The 17,708-nt window shown below is 40.9% G+C and overlaps 1 protein-coding gene across 2 annotated transcripts in view; it reads right to left on the reverse strand.

The window, feature by feature from the left end:
• Positions 1-8,446: 8,446 nt before the first annotated feature.
• Positions 8,447-17,708, reverse strand: part of samd4a (sterile alpha motif domain containing 4A) — a 65,069-nt gene continuing 55,807 nt past the window's right edge. For both annotated transcript variants that reach the window (XM_008296883.1, XM_008296882.1), the window contains exon 13: positions 8,447-13,239. In XM_008296883.1, coding sequence (XP_008295105.1) covers positions 13,211-13,239 — 29 coding nt within the window. In that variant the 3' untranslated portion in view covers positions 8,447-13,210. The remainder of the gene's footprint in view (positions 13,240-17,708) is intronic.

Raw genomic sequence — 17,708 nt, forward strand, 5'->3', positions numbered from 1 at the left:
GCTGCTTGCAGCTTTAATTATTATTCTCCTGACCAACGCGAAACCCTTAATTTGATCCCCTAAACATGCTCAAAACTCACCAAAATTGGCATGCACGTCCGAATCGGTGAAAAATGTGATAAAATGAAAAAAAAACACAAAAAGCTCTCTAGCGCCACCTAGGTACAGAAAAATACACTAAAACGGCCCTACCGCTCAGTAGGAATGTCGTACAGAGATCAAACAAACACCAAAACTTTTGTCTCAATGAGACCCACAAATCTCGTGCTGACACCCCTGACCTATCTCCAACAGGAAGTTCACAATTTGCCTTTCAAAGTAAGAAAATGAGCGAAAACTTCTTTTGGGAAAAAATTATCGTAATCGTACCAACTTGAAAATCGCACAGGAGACAGAGAAGGCCTTGATGTACAAAAGTTCTGAAGGGATTTGGCGTTTCTTAACCGGTTTTCGAATGGCGAGCCGTTAAAGTTGATGCGCTGCCGCAGCCTCGGCTCATGCTTTGCATGGCTGTCTATGGGGGCATGTGCCGACATGCTGTGACATTTGATCATCTACACAAAAAACTAAAGGTCCTACAGCTTTACAAATGACACTGAGGGCTTCATAACAAGATTTACCACAAAAATATGTTGTTTTTACACACATTTGTGAAAATTGTTGCTGTATGGCAGAGAGAAAGTGAGTGAAACTCTCAGCTCTCTCACCCAGGGACATGAAGAACGATGACATCATCACCTGCAGCTTTAATGCTGATTGGCTGCTCAGTGCAGCAGGTCATGTGACTCACTGACAGTCTGAGGCTTAGAGGAGAGAGAAAAATGGCTCCTTCAACTTAAAGGTTTAAATTGTGTCAAAATGGAGGTCAGACGGGCATGAGGGTCCAACCCAGACCGAGGACCCGACCAACGCTGCTTGCAGCTTTAATTGTCTTTATTTGTTTGTTTTTTTGTGGCAAACCCACCACCACCGCATGTCTCCACCTTCACAGCAGAGTCCTGCACTGGGTCCGGTACTCGCGAGTCCTACAGGAAACGACAGATAACTATCATGCTCACTATCTACTCTTTGGGGTGTTCATGCCACATTAATTACCATGGACTGTATAAAAGATGGACGTAGCTCATGATTTTTATTGCATTTTTGTTTATTATTATTTTTGTCAGTTTCAGCTTATTTCAGTAGCAGCTGTTTTTTTCCTTCTTTAATGGGAGGCTATGAATACATTAGAGGACGACTGTAATGGATGGATGTAAAGGGCTCATTCTAAGGTTAGAAAAACAAGTGACTATACAGCACTTAATAACATAATCATGAATATTACATCACATGTATGTCCTCAGATTTCTATAAATCCTGCTCACTGGACATATAAATGCACCGAAAGCTGCGTTTTCACATAATCATCGAGTGAATTTGAAAAACAAACAAACAAACAAACAAAAACTGTCCAGCAAATAAACGGTGCTGTGTTTTGTCGTCAGGCTACAACGTCTGTGATCAACAGAGTAGAAGAACAAAACTGTGTTTATCAGAAAAACGAGAAGAATTTGAAGAAACATAAAAAACCTTTATGAGAGAAAAGTCGGGAAAGTTGTAATAATTCTTCACTGTCAGCTTGTTTTATTGTGTCCAGCGGTGAAGACGATGGAGGAAGCAGCTGATCAGTCTGGTGAAGTGAAATGCCAAAACTATACCCAGGAGGTGTTTTTTTAATCTCACAAATCAAAAACCGTCACGGGTGGATGTGAAAACTTTGTCACGCCAGCTCACATTCACATGTTTGTGGTACGAAATTAGTTCTCAGGTCCTGTTTTGTTTTAAGAAAAAGCCTGATGAATAATAAGTACAATAAAACAAGAGCAAAATATAAGTATAGCAACATAAGTGTAGTAGAAAATATCAACATTAGAGTAGAAAGGCCACAATCAGTTGTGTTTAGCGCTAAATATTTGTGCAGCAGCGAGGTAGAATGTAATATGTTGGGTAAAATAATGCACATTTATGGATAAAGTGTTTAATAGTGCAATTGGTGCATTTTTTTTCTTTTCTTTGCAAATCTGAGGAAGTTATTTGGAATTTTGATGTTTCTTTTAAGCTTTTCTACTTCAAAACACGACTAATTCTGCATCCTGTTTGCATTTATGGCTACAGAGATGTTTAACATGTTGAATCTAAGACAGAAGCGTGCTGTTATTTTAACACCGTAAACACACTTTAGTTTAGTTTGACTCCATCCTGCTGAAAGAAATACTTCAGAGAGCAGCAAACTACAAGAAACTACTGAGACTAGCACATGATTGAATCTCGTCTTTTTGTGTGATTCGTTAGAGGACCCATGTTCTGCACATTTACAGGTTTGTAATTCTGTTTCTAGGCTCCACTAGAATATGTTTACCTGCTTTAATATGAAACAAACACATGATCTTCCTCCTACTGTACATTTCTCTTCACATTCGCCCCTGCTGTCTCTTTAAGCCCCGCCCACTGAGTCTGCTCTGATTGGTCAGCTGGACCGACAAAAACCAGGAAGTGTTTTTTTAGTAACATCTGATCTCTACATACATTAGGGTCAGAAGGATCAGAAGGAGCTCCAACGAGGAAATAATGCAAGACAGCTGCTTTTTTCTGAGTTTTAAGGTCCGAACTCGCTGCTCGTCCGGTGTTACGCAAATGTGTCACATGATGATGTCGATACGTAACAGAAGAAAGGCCTCGACTTCAAACGAGGTGTTTTAGGAGTTTTGTGCGGTCTCTGGGGTCAACTAACTTTGCTTTTATGTGCACAAAAAAGCTAAAGGAAGTTGGAGAAACAGAACATGGGCTCGTTAACATTTAGAAAACATAGATGGACAAAGATAAAGGTGTGATGTATATACAGAGAGTAAGGAAAGCCAGAAACAGTATCGCTAAGAAATTGACAAAACTTTGTCCGTCCTTGAGAGAAAAATGCAGAGGAGCCTTCAGGAACTGTTTTAAATTGGGAAAGTTGTAATAATTCTTCACTGTCAGCTTGTTTTATTCTGTCTGGAGGCGAAGACGATGGAGGAAGCAGCTGACCAGTCCGGTGAAGTGAAATGCCAAAACTTTACCCAGAAGGTTTTTTTAAAAAAAAATCTGTCATGAAGCACAAATCAAAAACCATCACGAGTGGATGAGAAAACTTTTGATGCAAATCTGAGGGTGTTTTTCTGAATTCTGCGGTTTCCGTGAAGCTTTTCTGCTTCAAAACACGACTAATTCTGCCATCCGGTTTGCATTTACGTCTACAGAGGTGTTAAAATGTTGAATCTAAGACAGAAGCGTGCTGTTATTTTAATACTATAAACACACTGTAGTTTAGTTTGACTCCATCCTGCTGAAAGAAATACTTCAGAGAGCAGCAAACAGTTTGAAGTTGAGAAAGTTGTCATTATTCTTTCCTGTCAGCTTGTTTTATTCTGTCTGGAGGTGAAGACGATGGAGGAAGCAGCTGACCAGTCCGGTGAAGTGAAATGCCAAAACTTTACCCAGAAGGTGTTTTTTTTTTTATCCGTCATGAAGCACAAATCAAAAACCATCACGAGTGGATGTGAAAACTTTTGATTCAAAGCTGAGGGTGTTCTTCTGAATTTTTCTAATTCTGCCGTCCTGTTTGCATTTACGGCTACAGAGATGTTTAAAGTGGAAACCTTGGTACCTGCTGGTCAACAGTCTTTACAAGCTCATAACTCTGGTCTGGTTTATCTAAAAAGTACAAGATGGCGAGGCCTCCTACAGGGTCGGTTTGGCCCAGAATGAACAGCAGAGAGGTGGAGCTGCAGCGGGTTGGATGTCTGACAGGAGAATGACTCAGCAGCTTTACATCGACTTCATAACGTCACATCTGTGCATTCAATTTACACCGAACCTGCTTCTTTGTGTGCAGAGTTGAAGAAGCAGCTCAAACAAAGGCTTAAACTGATGCTGCCGGTGGTCGAACTTCAACACTGAAGCGCCTGCAGGTCTTCTAGAGTACTGAAGACACTGAGTTAGATTATTTTGCATAATTCCTTTACATGAGTTTGACACATCTGGCCTCCTGTAAGCAGTGATTTTAGTGAAAGTGGGATTGATGTGACAGTGGAGAGCGTTGACTTCAGCAAACAAACTTGTCCACTCATCTATTTTCTGATGTTTATTTGAGTCCAGGCCAATATTTGTACTATTGTTATCATGATGTGCTGTTAGATCATGACTCCAGGTCTTATTGCCACTTCTGGGTTTTCATCACCAGTATGAGCATAAATCAAGTGTTATTAATTATTCACATTGTTAGCTACATGTGTGTTGAAAAGGCCTTCAGAAGTCTCAACTCTACTTTGTTGAATTCTGTTGGAACTTTGCCAGTAAAACATCTGTACTCATGTTTGATGAGGTGAAACAGCTTCATGACTGATGAAACGTTACAAATCACAGCTTCAGACGGATAAACTGTCGCTGGAATCAAGACAAACGTTGCAGCACCAACACAATTCAAAGCGTACTTACAGCTTTGTGTGCTGAATTCAAAACTTTCCAACTCTGGCGCCCTCCAGTGGAAACATGAACACAGACAGGAGCCCAAAACTTGAAAATCTTCTATAGAGTTTTATGAAAAAGTGCAAAAAAGTTGAAGTGTGAGGGCTCAAATGAGAGTCAGAAAGATTCAGACTTTGTAAGATTATGTTTAGAAATAAACACAGGAGTTCAAGTTCGTAAATGTGCAGACAAAGAAACGTTTTTTTAATGGACATCTGAGTGTATATCAGAGCAGAAATGACACAAGTTTCAGTCATTTTTTAATTAAAACGTTACTTTAATTTAGAATCTTCTCTTCACGCTGATGAACTTTGATTTTTCTTCTTTTTTTGCACCAGTTTGTTTGCAGGCTTTAAGTCTTAAAAGTTTAGAAATCAGTAAAACTGCACCTTGAATACTTTTTTTTTTTTTTTTTTTAAAGCTACAACACTTGACTCTGAATTGTATGCAGCCTGCTGTTGTTTATGTGTGAAAATGTCACTCAGATCCTTTACTTACTGCAAATAAAGTAAAAATACTGCAATAAAAAATCAATTCAAATTCATTTAATTGTAATACCATCAAAATGTCCTAAAATAACACTCGTAAATGTACTCACTCTGAAGTAAAATGTCCCGTGACTGAGGATTTTTCAATATTTTAATTGTTTTATAATAGTTAATACTGGTGCATCAGTGTCTAAGCAGCATTAAGTCGTTTTAATTTGAAGTAATATCAGTGTCGTCCTGAAGTTAAAGTGTTATTTAAGAAATTTATAAACCAAATGTATTCTTATTAGTCTGGTTTATTTTTTTAAAAATCCATACGTAGGTCGGGCTGCAGGGTGGCAGTTGGTAGCACTGTTGCCTTGCAGCAAGAAGGTCGCCGGTTCGCATCCCGGTGGGGGCACTGGAATCTTTCTGCTTCTGAGTTTGAATGTTCTCCCCGTGCAGCGTGGGTTCTCTCCGGGTTCTCCGGCTTCCTCCCACACAGTCCAAAAACATGTTGAGGCTAACTGGTGATTCTAAATTGTCTGTAGGTGTGAATGTGAGTGTGCTTGGTTGTCTGTCTCTAAGTGTAGCCCTGTGATAGACTGGTTACCTGTCCAGGGTGTCCCCTGCCTTCACCCTGAGTCAGCTGGGATAGACTGCAGCCCCCCATGACCCTAGTGAGGATTAAGTGGTGTATAGATGATGGATGGATACGTAGGTCTTTTTGAAATAAAAATGAATACCTATAAACCTGAATAATAACAAAAGCAACACTTGGGTTCCCCTGTTCAGCGTTTGTAACCAGTTTAATAAACACACTATAATGTAGAAGATTGTTAGAAATCAGTTTTTACCGCTGCAGTAGTTCACACCTGTAACACCCATGAACAGGTCATCATTGACTATAAAATACACGTGGAATAATGTAAACAAGACAACTTGATGAAATAGATATTTGTTGAATTGTGAAAGTTGTGACACATATTACTGTTTCCTCTGATGTTAAACTGAAAAAAAACTTCTGAATTTAGAAGCAACATTTTAGTTTGAAATCAAAATAAAAACCTTTTTTTTTCCAAACCCAGAGACGGAATCAGACACAAACACACTGGAGCCCTTTGAGCGTTTAGTTTTTTGTCTTTTTATGTATAACGGGGGCATGCCAAGTCACAGCATTCTGGTACGTCGCGACAAAAGTACAGCAAGACACGTTTGAAAAAAAAATGGATGTATTCACACACACACATATACACACACACACACACACGCTCATCCTCACCGTCACACAGCCATTCACACACACACATCTGTTTTTATACAGACCAGAACAATTATAACTTCATATCAGCATTAAGAAGTACCTACAGAGTGCAGAAGCTAACGGCCGGGTTCACGCTCACGCTGCAGCCTCCAGGTCCACGCGTGTCCTTTGAAGCAGTTTGTGACGTGAAGCTGCGTTTAACAAAAATCCCAAAAACTCCTGAACTTGGCTGTTAGCTCGGAAAGAAATGTGACCAACCGGATTTTAGCTAAATATGAGTCAGTGTGGTTGAACGAATTGAAAATCTGAGCAGAGCAGAAAGCAGCGACACTGATGAATGAACTGGCTGCTGTTAGTGGCTCAATGTGACTCTGAATGAAGCAGGAATCACTGAATTTGTCATGTTTATGAATCATTTAAAAGCAGTTTGCTGGTTCTCTATGAATGTATGTGGGATCATTGCATCCCTAGAAGAGGGACCCATCGTCCTATAGGTGGAGCCACGACAAGCATCAAATCAGCTGCATGTCACTTTTTAATGCCTCTGGTCTGAGAGCGAGTGCAGAGCGGAGGCTGTAGTCAATTACATGACCAGAAATCTTCTACGTTTTCCACTGTTGGTTGAAAAATCTGTAAATTTAAAGCACCAGTTGATCAATAAGTGCTCTGGGAAGCTCTGATTGACATTTTCTGACCTTTTAAAGGCCGAAGGATCAATTAGTTAAGAAAGAAAACAATTAGCAAATGAGCTGATGACAGAAACAATCATCAGCTACAGGAAGTGTTTGTGACCAGAATACAGACGGACTCTGATGGAGACGCATGAAAGTCTGTGAACTGATCAGTGCTCACGTCCTCTTTTCTTTGGGAAGTTTGTTACCCTCGAGCTGATTTGGAAACTTGTTTGTACTGAATTTGTTATCAATTGACCGGAACATGAGCTAAATGATCAGAGTGAGGAACACAAACTCAATCAAACTGTCATTTTTTTTGAATTTTTATCAACCCCAAAAGTCTTTTTCTTGTAAAGACATCCGACTGTGAGGCCAGTGATACAAATTTAGCTCCAATATGATTCAGAAAGTTCATCAAATTAGATAATTAACTGTCCAAAACCATCCCTGGATCACAGAGAGCATCACGGGGGCATCAGATGATCTACATTCGGACTCTTGTGGCTGCAGAGTGAACGCGACCCGACAGTCTTTAGCTTCCTCCTGCAACGTTACAGTTTTTAAAGTCCATATAAAACCATTTACATTTGGGGTAAATGTCTCGAGTACAAAAAAGGCACTGCCATTTGTTATTCTAAATATGACTTTCCCAGCCTTGTGCATGCAGTTGTTTTAAAATATAAATTACACTTTTTTTTCTCTCTCTCTCTCTTCCTGGTTTTTTTTTCTTCTTCTTTACTTTTTTCTGCATTTTTTGTCTTTTTTGTGTTTTTTTTTTATTTATTCATTTATTATTAAACATACAATATTCTTTTTGTTTTTTTTGTCAAATATATACGTAAGCCTGCAGTCAATACAGGACATCGGCTCTTTGATAAAATAAAACTAAATGTAAAGTAAAAGGAGCACAGTCAAGCGGTAACACTTTGTTACACAACGGATGCTGTTGAATTTACAAAAAAAACAAAAAAACAAAAGAAGTCTTGGCATCCCAGTATCGACATAAACTGACTAAACTGCAGAGTCTATGACAAAAAAAAAAAAAAAAGATACAAAACAGCATATATGTCTTGACTTAAAGTACATTAAATGTTTTTGGAATATCACGGCGTTGTCTAACTGTTAATACTGCAGTGTGCACAGCGTTAGAAGCACTCCTGGACACCCACACAGCTGATATGCATTTAGAACAAAAAAAAAGAAAAGCATTTGGTTTTGTAGAGACGTGTAATGATCCGACCTCAGAGCTAAAACCCTCCACTGTCCCGTCACAGGTTCGATCGGTGTTCAACGTGCAGGAGACGGATCTGTGAGCCGGAGACGCTGCAGGACGTCGCGGCTTCTAAAACACATAAAGTCATGCAACCGAACCGTTCTGTCACCTGGAAGAATCACATGAACTCGGGTTACTTAAATGCTGTCAGACAGTATTTTATATAAAATGTGGCACAAAAAGGAGGATTAGTGTCGTGTATGCAAAAACTGAAATAAATCTCCTGAACTTTCTAGCAACACCTTTATGACTCACAAATGGCACAGCGATATGAAAGTAAATAAAAAATACTGCAAAAACACTAGTTTCGACAATCCCTTTGATTACATTGCTTGACTGCAGGTTTCCTAATAGAAAGAAATCCCATGAAAAGACAGAAACGAGCCACTAATTGATCCTGACTAGTCGTGTGTGCGTAGATCCACAGAGCTGTTAGTAAACCAGAAACACACTTATTTTAGTTTCCTGCTGTCACAAGTACTCATGAGAGCAGCTTTGACCCACAGCTGACAATAGTCTGTAACAAATTCTCCACTTTTTGAGTAACTTTTGTTAAAAATTACAGTAAAATACTGAGACGGACACATTATTGAATCTGGTCTTTTCATGGGATTCGTTAAAGAGCCCATATTTTGCACATTTACAGGTTTTTACTTTTTAATTTTTGTGGACCTACTAGAATACGGTCACACGCTTTAATGTTCAAAAACACAGTTTTTTTCATATTGTACATTTCTGCAGCGCCTCTACTCAACATCTGTCTGAAACGCTTTCATTTTAGCTCCTGTCTCTTTAAGCCCCGCCTCCTGAGGAGCCCTCTTGATTGGTCAGCAGCCAGGAAGTGTTGTTTAGTCACACCTAAGTACTTTAATGTAGCTCGAGTGGAAGCAGCTCCAGCGAGGACAGAATGCGAGACAGCTGCTTTTTCTGTGTTTTGAAGGAGCAAACTAGCCGCCAGTCAGGCAAATGTGTGACATGATGATGTCGATAAGTAACAGGACAAGACTTCAGACGGGGCATTTAAGGCGACTAAAGGAACAGAGAGAATAACTGAAGTAGATTTTACATGCACAAAAAAACTAAAGAAAAGGGCGAAACAAAAAAAGCAGAATATGGGCTCTTTAACATTTAGAAAAAAAGTATAGAATAATGCCAAACTTATCCTTTAAGGCAACATACACATAAACCTACAAGCCTCTCCCACACAGGACCAGCGTTGGGTCATGAAACGCCCACAGCACCAAGTTCACAGATCTTAAATCCTAATCTCGCCTAACATCCGTCTACTTCCTGAAAAGACTACATCGCTGTTGGACTGCTGACGTGACGCCCGACGTGACTTTTGTAACCGAACATGAATCTGTGACGGATCTGCTCTCCGACAGTCCAAATGAGAAAAATCTCAACATGACACCGATAGATACAAACGAGATTATAGTTCAACAACAACAGCAACAACAAAAACAACAACAACAAAAAAAAAATACAAGAAAAACAGTCAGTCAACAATAACTATGTTAATATTTGAGATGTACGTATGGTCACCAGCCATAACATGTTAATACATATGGTACTTTAAATAATAATACACCTAAATGATCAGTATCACCTCTGCAAAAATTATGAAAAAAACAGAATAAATAATTGCGTCTACTTTAAGTACTGATTCATATGGCAGTGACACTGAAAGAGTCTGAATATGATGAGATCCTGATGCTTCGTCAGCGACGAGCATCAGCAAAAACAACAAAAACACAAGTCTGTCGAAGGTGTAACATCAGTTTAACCACTCGGGATTAACAGGGTTCACGTCACATTCATGCTTTGGTGGAATTCACAAACGTGCAGGTGACGTCTGACTGGCTCTCAAAGACACAAACTCAAAACACAGAGGCGACAGTGTTCATGTAGTCGCTGCTGTAAAACTACAGACGCACACTTTGTCTGCAGCCAAAAATTCGAGCCGCCATCTCCGGATCTGAAGCCGCTTTAAGCCGACGAAGACGGCGGTTTGTTCTCCAGAAAGGCTTCTCAGAGCCAGAATGAGGGACCGTAACAGGATTTCTGCATGTTTTTGTTCCTTTAATGCGAGTCACACACATCTCTGCTGCCTCTTTGTCAAGAGTTCTGTAGTGTTTTAGATTTCTGTAACATGTTTTGTCCAGACTGTGCAGTGATTTCTCTGGTTGACCAAAGCTGGAGCAACCAGTCGATGAGTTCAATCAATTAATCTGCAACTATTCTGACAGCCAGTGAACTGAAACGTTTGCTTTTCTTTGTGATATTTGCAAGAAAAACTGTGAATGTTTGGATAAAACGGGGACATTGAGGAAGTCACATTAAGCTCTGAAAAATTATAAATGCCTTTAAAGACCCCCTCTGGTGAGGTATGAGGTCAATTATCATTATTATTTACCTCATATAACTTATACATATGATGTTCTTCTATGCCATGGCTGAGCACTTCCACCTTCAAACTGCAGTGAACTGATGCTAGTCTCAAAATCACAGATTCAGACTTCCAAGGTTTCAAACAGAACTAACCTGAAGAACCAAACCGGCCAGTCTGCTGTTATTCTTCAAACATCTTTGGCTGAATTACTCAATATTACAACTCGTCATTGTGTAAAGCAGTTGTAGGTGAGCTGGTGTGCTCGAGCTACGTGGAGGTCAGATTTTAGGCTCAGCGGCTGAAGAGGACTTTAATAAATTTAAATTTTAAATCACTGAAGGAATAGTTGGCAGATTAATCAATAACAGCTCTGATCTGCACTGTCAAACAAACGAGACAAACTAGATTTACTCTTCTGTGATGCATTAACTTTGAAGTGTTTGGACTAAAGAAGTTAAGGCCATCGTAAAAAAGGGAACTCGTGTTTGCCTGGAAGGTTGTAAAAACATCAAAACAACAGCAATGTCAAGCATGTGTAACTCAAAGTAAATGAAGTAAGACATGCACAAACACCGTTATCGTCCTTTAACCGTGTGAAAGGACTCAGCCGACGTACAAGAGACCGTTTGCTACGCCGACATCCGCCTCCAGACAAACAGAAATCACGCCTTCGTCTCTGCTGTGGAGTCTGCAGCTCTACAGAGCGAGTGTCGACCTCCTCAGCTGCAGCTCGAGCCTCCAACGTTTGGATTTTTTTAGTGTATCACATTATCATATCAAGTGCAGGATACAAAGGAAGAACTACAGAAATTGCAAAAAAAAAACTAATGAAGAAACTAAACAACAATAATAATCGATAATCCTCAACGACGTCCGTTCAGACTCGCATGCTCGGTCGAGCGCGGCACAGCGGGGAGTAACTAACCAGCTTATTTCAATATAAACCTACTCTTATAAAGTCCCAAAAAAAACGGAGGATAAATATTAAGACACAGAATAACCATGAGATTCAGAATGAAAAACAAAGAAAATAAATTCCATGTAGGCCGGCGCTGACAGAACAGACTGAAGAACGAGATACACAGACAGCCTGTGAGGGAAACCAAGCTGCTGCAGCTCTGATGTTTCCTCAAGTCATTTCTGTGCCTGCCTGAGTCTCCGAGGACTTCAGCATCTGTCCTGCCATGACTGCGTTCGGCCAGCAGGTGGAGGTAAGCGCTAAAGAGACAATCTCTGGGAAAACTACCCTTCATGGATTGACAGTGTGTGTGTGTTTTTTTTCCAATGTTGCAACACGGTCTGAGTGGAAACCAAATCCACCTCCTGCTTCTCCTGCCATCGTCTCCACTCCACAATCTTCCTCCTCTCCAAGACAGATATCTAGTTGTAACATGCAGCCGTTAGCGTATCACCCTGCTTTAGAAAACCCAGTATCTGAACATGCAGACAGATCCCACTATTAATCTCCCATTATATAAAAAAAAACATTTTCTGCGCCCGTGAAGGCTCTGAATTCAAAGAGTCCATACAGTACATGCTGTGGATGAACAATGTGTGACCGAGCGGTGCCAAATTCACTTCCTCCACTGCGATTAGACATGACATCACCTCCCTCCGTCATCTTCGGCCCATCAAAGGTCCTGCCTCTGATGTCTTTCTCATTCAAACATCCGCTTCCCTTTCCCGATATCACCTCAGCTCCGTTCTTCCTTCTACCACTTTCCGAGTCTTTCTCCACGTCCTCGTCTATCTGCTCTAACCTCTCGCACTCTTTGTCTCGATAAACGTTCGGGGCGCACACCAAAATAAAGAATAAGCACGTTAGTTGTAAACTAGTGTGATGGCTACTCGTGGGGGCGTAAAGCTTGTAGACAGCCACGTTGCTTTACAGAAAAATCACACAAGTCATACCTGAAATTCAAACATGTTTCTGTACCCTCTGAAAGTAGCATCATAATGTAAACAATAAATACACACAATACAAATAAATGTTTGTTTTGCCACCCAATACTGAGCTCTACAAGCGTCCTCCTGGACACTCAGTCCTCTCACTCAGTCCTCGCAGTCCAGGAAATCCCAAACGTTCCTTGTGCATCCTCGTGGCTCTGCTTGTCTCGTCTCGTTTTGGGGTCTGAGGTACTGTTATGGGTTTGAAGGATGCCACGAGCTGTGGTCAATGTGCGGGGACCAGACGGTGTCGGAGAGTGAGGGGGGCCTCAGCCTCACTGAGCCCTGATCCACCGGCCAGCGTCTCCCTTCGGTTGCAGCGCTGCTTCCGGCCTCCTCGGAGGGGGGAGCGCTGTTTCGCACGCTGTCCAGGCTTTTTCATTTTTTGCTCCCCTCGCCCAGGTGACCGTGAGCATGCTGGCGGAGCAGGAGGTGTGTTTTTCCAACCCGATGGACGGTGCCAATGTGTTAGCTTGTGTTAGCCGTTTGGTGATCGGCCCTCTGGTGTGTCTTGGATCCCGCCCGGTCCTTTGGTTGAGCTCTACCATCGGCTACAGGGAGAGGGGACGGGAGGGCTGGTGACCTCGAGGTGACTTATCGTGGGAGAGCCTCGTGAACCGGCGCTGTCCTGCTGCTCTCACCCAGATCCTCGTTTCATATCGTTGATGTGCGGTCGGCACCGTCTGCAGAGGGACAGCAGAGAAGGAAAGACGTCAGGAAAGACCCCGTTAACATGTTCATGTGGTGGTTTTTAGATGCTAGAAGACACATCGGGAGCAAAACAAACAGTCATGAAAGATAAGATTCTTAAATAGAACACAAAAATTCTGACTTTCTGGGGTTTTATACGGAAAAAAAACTTCAGGATCCAACCCTGTCAACTTACGTGTTGGGACTTTCTGTGTCACTATTTTTCTGCAGAATCATGTCTGTGGTGTAAACATATCTGACTAAATGACTCCATTATTACAACTTGTCTTTGTGAGGTTTTTAGTGTTCTTCATACATGTGCACGTTCTAGAAGAAACATCACTGTAGGGTTAAATCTGAGAGACATTTTAAAGGAGAAAGGCACTATTTTTGTGATTTAAAAAAAATTTCACTTGGAGTTTGATCAGTGGCCAGAAAAGGACTTTAAATATTTTGTATCTGAATGAGTCATGAGAAAACAACCACACGATTAAGTGTCAACGCTGCAGTCTTGATCTGTGCTAAACTATCAAACAAGACAAACCAGATGCACATTTACTTTCCTGTGAAACTTCCAGCGAGAAGCGTCTAGACTAAACAAGCTTTCTGTATCAGTACTCTTCAGAATCGGTTTCCAGTTTGAACACGTCTGCCTGAGTCACTCTGACAATACAACTTGTCATCATGTACTGTGGAGTAGTTTTACAGTGTTGGAGCAGAGTTGTGGGTGAGCTGATGTGCTTGAGCTGCAGCAAACCGTGAAGGAATGAGTGTAGAACGAGGCAAGAACTTGGTGAAAAAAAAAGAGACAGCATAGGGCTACATGCAGGTAGTTCTGAGCAGGATGGGAGTATTTTCATGGAGAAATCTGCAGAGTTTTGGGGGTTTAATTCATGACCAGAGACTTTAACCTGGTTTCGATGTTCATCTGTGATAAAGAAAAAACATCAGCCATGCGTCCTCACACTCCTGGTCTCCCTGTCTGTTGCCCAGTGCATGCTGGGAAATGTTTCAGCTTTCCTCCGACCCTGAATTTAAATAAGCTGGTTCAGGAAAGGATTTCATACTTTGGCTGTTCAGCACCAAGCTATAGGTCCAATTAGCTTGTTTCATACGAGCCAAACAGATACCTGACATTACGCTGCGCTGGCTGTAAGACAATAGCAGCGGTTCCACGTAACTGTAAAGTAAACTTTTTAGGTGTTGCAAAATAACAAAATGTGAATAACGTGAATTAGGCTTGTTTCTATTCACTGCTCTGAAGCAAAAGATCTCGGCTACGTAGCGTCATGAGAAGGTGTCAGTGTACGTATAAACATCTGGCTGTTCAAAAACAAAAAAAAAAAAGAAAGAAAAGAAGCTGAAAACAAACAGTTTGCCAGTCGATACAGAACACAAAACTCTGTCCATCAAGAGAGAAAAATCTGAGTCTGCAGCCATCAGGAAAGCTGTGTTTATTCTGTTCTCAGCCGGTATCGACCGCGCTTAAAGCTGTCTGGAGATGAAGGCAAGAAAAGAAACAGCTGACAAGTGATGTGAGTTGAAGTCATCATGTCAGAGCTCATTCGAAAAAGGTGTTTCTATCTCCCGGTATGCAAATTAAACCTCAAGTGAGCATAAAAACTTCTGTGAAAGTGACGTTTTATTAACTTTCTCCACTCCCCCTATGAGAAGCTTTAGAAACAGCATTTAGCTTTAGTTTCGTTCGCTGCCTGTGGAACACACGATCTGGTGATCTCCCAAATCCAATCCCAAAGTTTCTAAAAAATGAAACAAATTTTAAACACAGCTCTGATTAATTTATTATCGACCACTTGTGTCCTGCTCATGACTCTCGTACGATGAGTTTCTCTTACAGTCGCTGTATGATTACGGTCTGATCTCATCTGAAGCGTAGCAGTGATCTAACTGGAGGCCTGAAGCCTTCCTGACTTGGTGAACAGTGAGGGTCCAGAGTCCACAGTGTCGTGGTGAGAGAACAACACATCTGTCAAAATACTGATAGGGTCTTTCAGAGAAAAACAACAGTCTGACAGCTGTTGCCTCTGGTGTGGCTGAAGAGGAAAATGTTACGGAGCTACGCGTCGGTGAGCTTTCAATTCCACAAAAATAAAACCAGCACCGTGATAATGAAAGAGCAGGTTCATGTCATTGTGAGCTGTTGCTGGAAAGCACAGCAAAGCAGAGAACATGTAAACAGAACAGCTAGAACGGTGTTGAAAACCATGTTTGAAGTAGCTGAATGATGAATTTGATTTGGGATGGATTTTGTTTCAAACCTACGATCATTTCTAAAAAGAATCTCCCGGTAGAGACAAACTGTTCATTTTGTACAGCTTCATCGTGACACTGAGGTCATGACTGATTCATTTACACCCAATTTACCGTCCAATACACCTGCTGTGCTGCTCAAAACAAACTTTGTTCATGTTGCATTTGATATGATGCATCAATCCAGTTTAGTCGTTTCTTACACTAAATGCTCTTTTTCTAAAATTTAAAATCTGTAAAAACAAAAAAAAAAAAAAAACTGTATAGAACTCATAGGAGTACATTTTAAGTAAGGTAACAAGAAGCCAGGTGCTGCTGTCGCTGAATTTATTGATAGTGGAGACAGTTTACGTTGACAGTAATGAAGTGACAGTATTAAATGTCGATTGGGAACATCCTGGCCGACATCAGATCCACTGAAAGAGGTCGATACTGGTGCCCAGTATAGATGCGACCGGTGCATTTCCTGTTAGCAGAGCATTGTTGTGTTATATTTAATGTTGCAATTAGCCTAATTACAAGTGAGCCTAAACCTGCAATGAAAGCAGTGTGGACTGGAGTAGTTTACTAACCTCAGCGCGAGTGAGATTTGGAGAACTATCAAATCTGAATGTAGTCTTTATCAAAATGAACCTATCTGCACTCTTACATCTGTCTTTCCAAATCCATTGTGCTGCCCCCCCCCCCAAAAAAAAACAAAAAACAAAAAAGAAGATAAACATGAGTCCAGAGGCAGTTTGTTCTGAATTCATCTAAGCTTTCCAAAAACAACCACCTCTTTTTCCTTGTGCCCATGAAACATTGTGTTTTGACTCATTTCCTGAAGCTGGCTACAGTTCAGCCACCAAGTTGTGTTTCTGAACGACAACACAGGGAGCTGGAAGTTTGAGTGTGAGGGAGCAGAAAAAGGCAGAAACTCTGATTGAGCGGGAGTTTCTTGAGGTGAATGCTCTCCTTCGTTCTGCTCTCAAGCTAAAAACACACAAACATAAAGCGGCACTTGTCTGACATTCTGTGTCGAGCACTGAGGCCTTCTGTCTTCGCTTGGGTCCAGTTTTGGGATGAGAGCAGTTGGCACCGAGTTCGACCTCAACTAGGATTCACTGTACAGGAATATTCTGCACAACCTGAGTCACCAGCTGGCTCGACAGAGGCCACGTCCACTACAGGAAGAACGCTGACAGTTTTAAAAGCTCATTTGAAGTTGTTTCTACTGACATTAATTTAAAAAAAAGTGGCAAAACAACAGAAAAATGCTTATATCTCCTCTAGTGAGCAAATATGTCTTAATGTGAGTGAGCCAAAGTCAAAATATGATTTATAAAAAATAAGATGCTACAGATCCTTTAACAATTTAAAGCCAGTTCACACTAAACACAAAAGCAGTAAAATTCAAATACTTTAAGTTCTGATATTAGCGGTTAAAATGCCTCCATTTGGATGTAAAACTTAAAAAAAAAAAGTCTATTTTTAAATTTTAAGCTTTCAGAATATCCGACAGCCCCCGTTCTTTACAAACCATTAGTTTCAATTCCGTTATTACAAGATAATATAGATGAACAACTTTTTACGACATTTCTTCAACCTAATTAATAATTGTCGTGTAGTTTAATAATTAGGATCAACTGAAATGTGCTCCGTCACACCAAAACACAGGCGAATGGATTAAATGCAATGTTTTCCTTTTCAAAACACTGCGTTATATTTGTGAAAGTTGCTGCTAAAATCAACAAGAGCTGAACTCGACTGTTGCCAGAATCAATGTCAGGCTCTAAACTTGGCCAGTTTTGCACCAGACTGGACCAACGAAATCAAACACATGTGAAAAGCTCTCGTTGGGCTCCGACAAGTCTGGAGTTATTGATGGGCCAAATCTCTAGACTTTAAGCTGTTCACACAACAGGATAATTGATCGAGCGTTGGAATGAGCCAGTCAGCCCAAACATCGGCGTTAAGATCAACTGAAGCGACCAAGCCCAAACATGACTCACCGCGCCTGTCTGACTTTTGGACAATTTGGAGTTTACTTTTGACTTTACACACAACACAGAGGCCGAGTAAACCGAAGCGAGAGCACGAGTGTCCTGCTTTACATGTTTGTGTGTGGGTATGTTAGCATTAGCCTTCTGTTCCGGAAACGCAGCTGTGAAACCAGAGTTTGCAAACTACATGTAAAAAAACAAACAAAACA

Source organism: Stegastes partitus, unplaced genomic scaffold (assembly GCF_000690725.1).
Source record: "Stegastes partitus isolate 25-593 unplaced genomic scaffold, Stegastes_partitus-1.0.2 Scaffold1161, whole genome shotgun sequence".
NCBI lineage: Eukaryota > Metazoa > Chordata > Actinopteri > Pomacentridae > Stegastes > Stegastes partitus.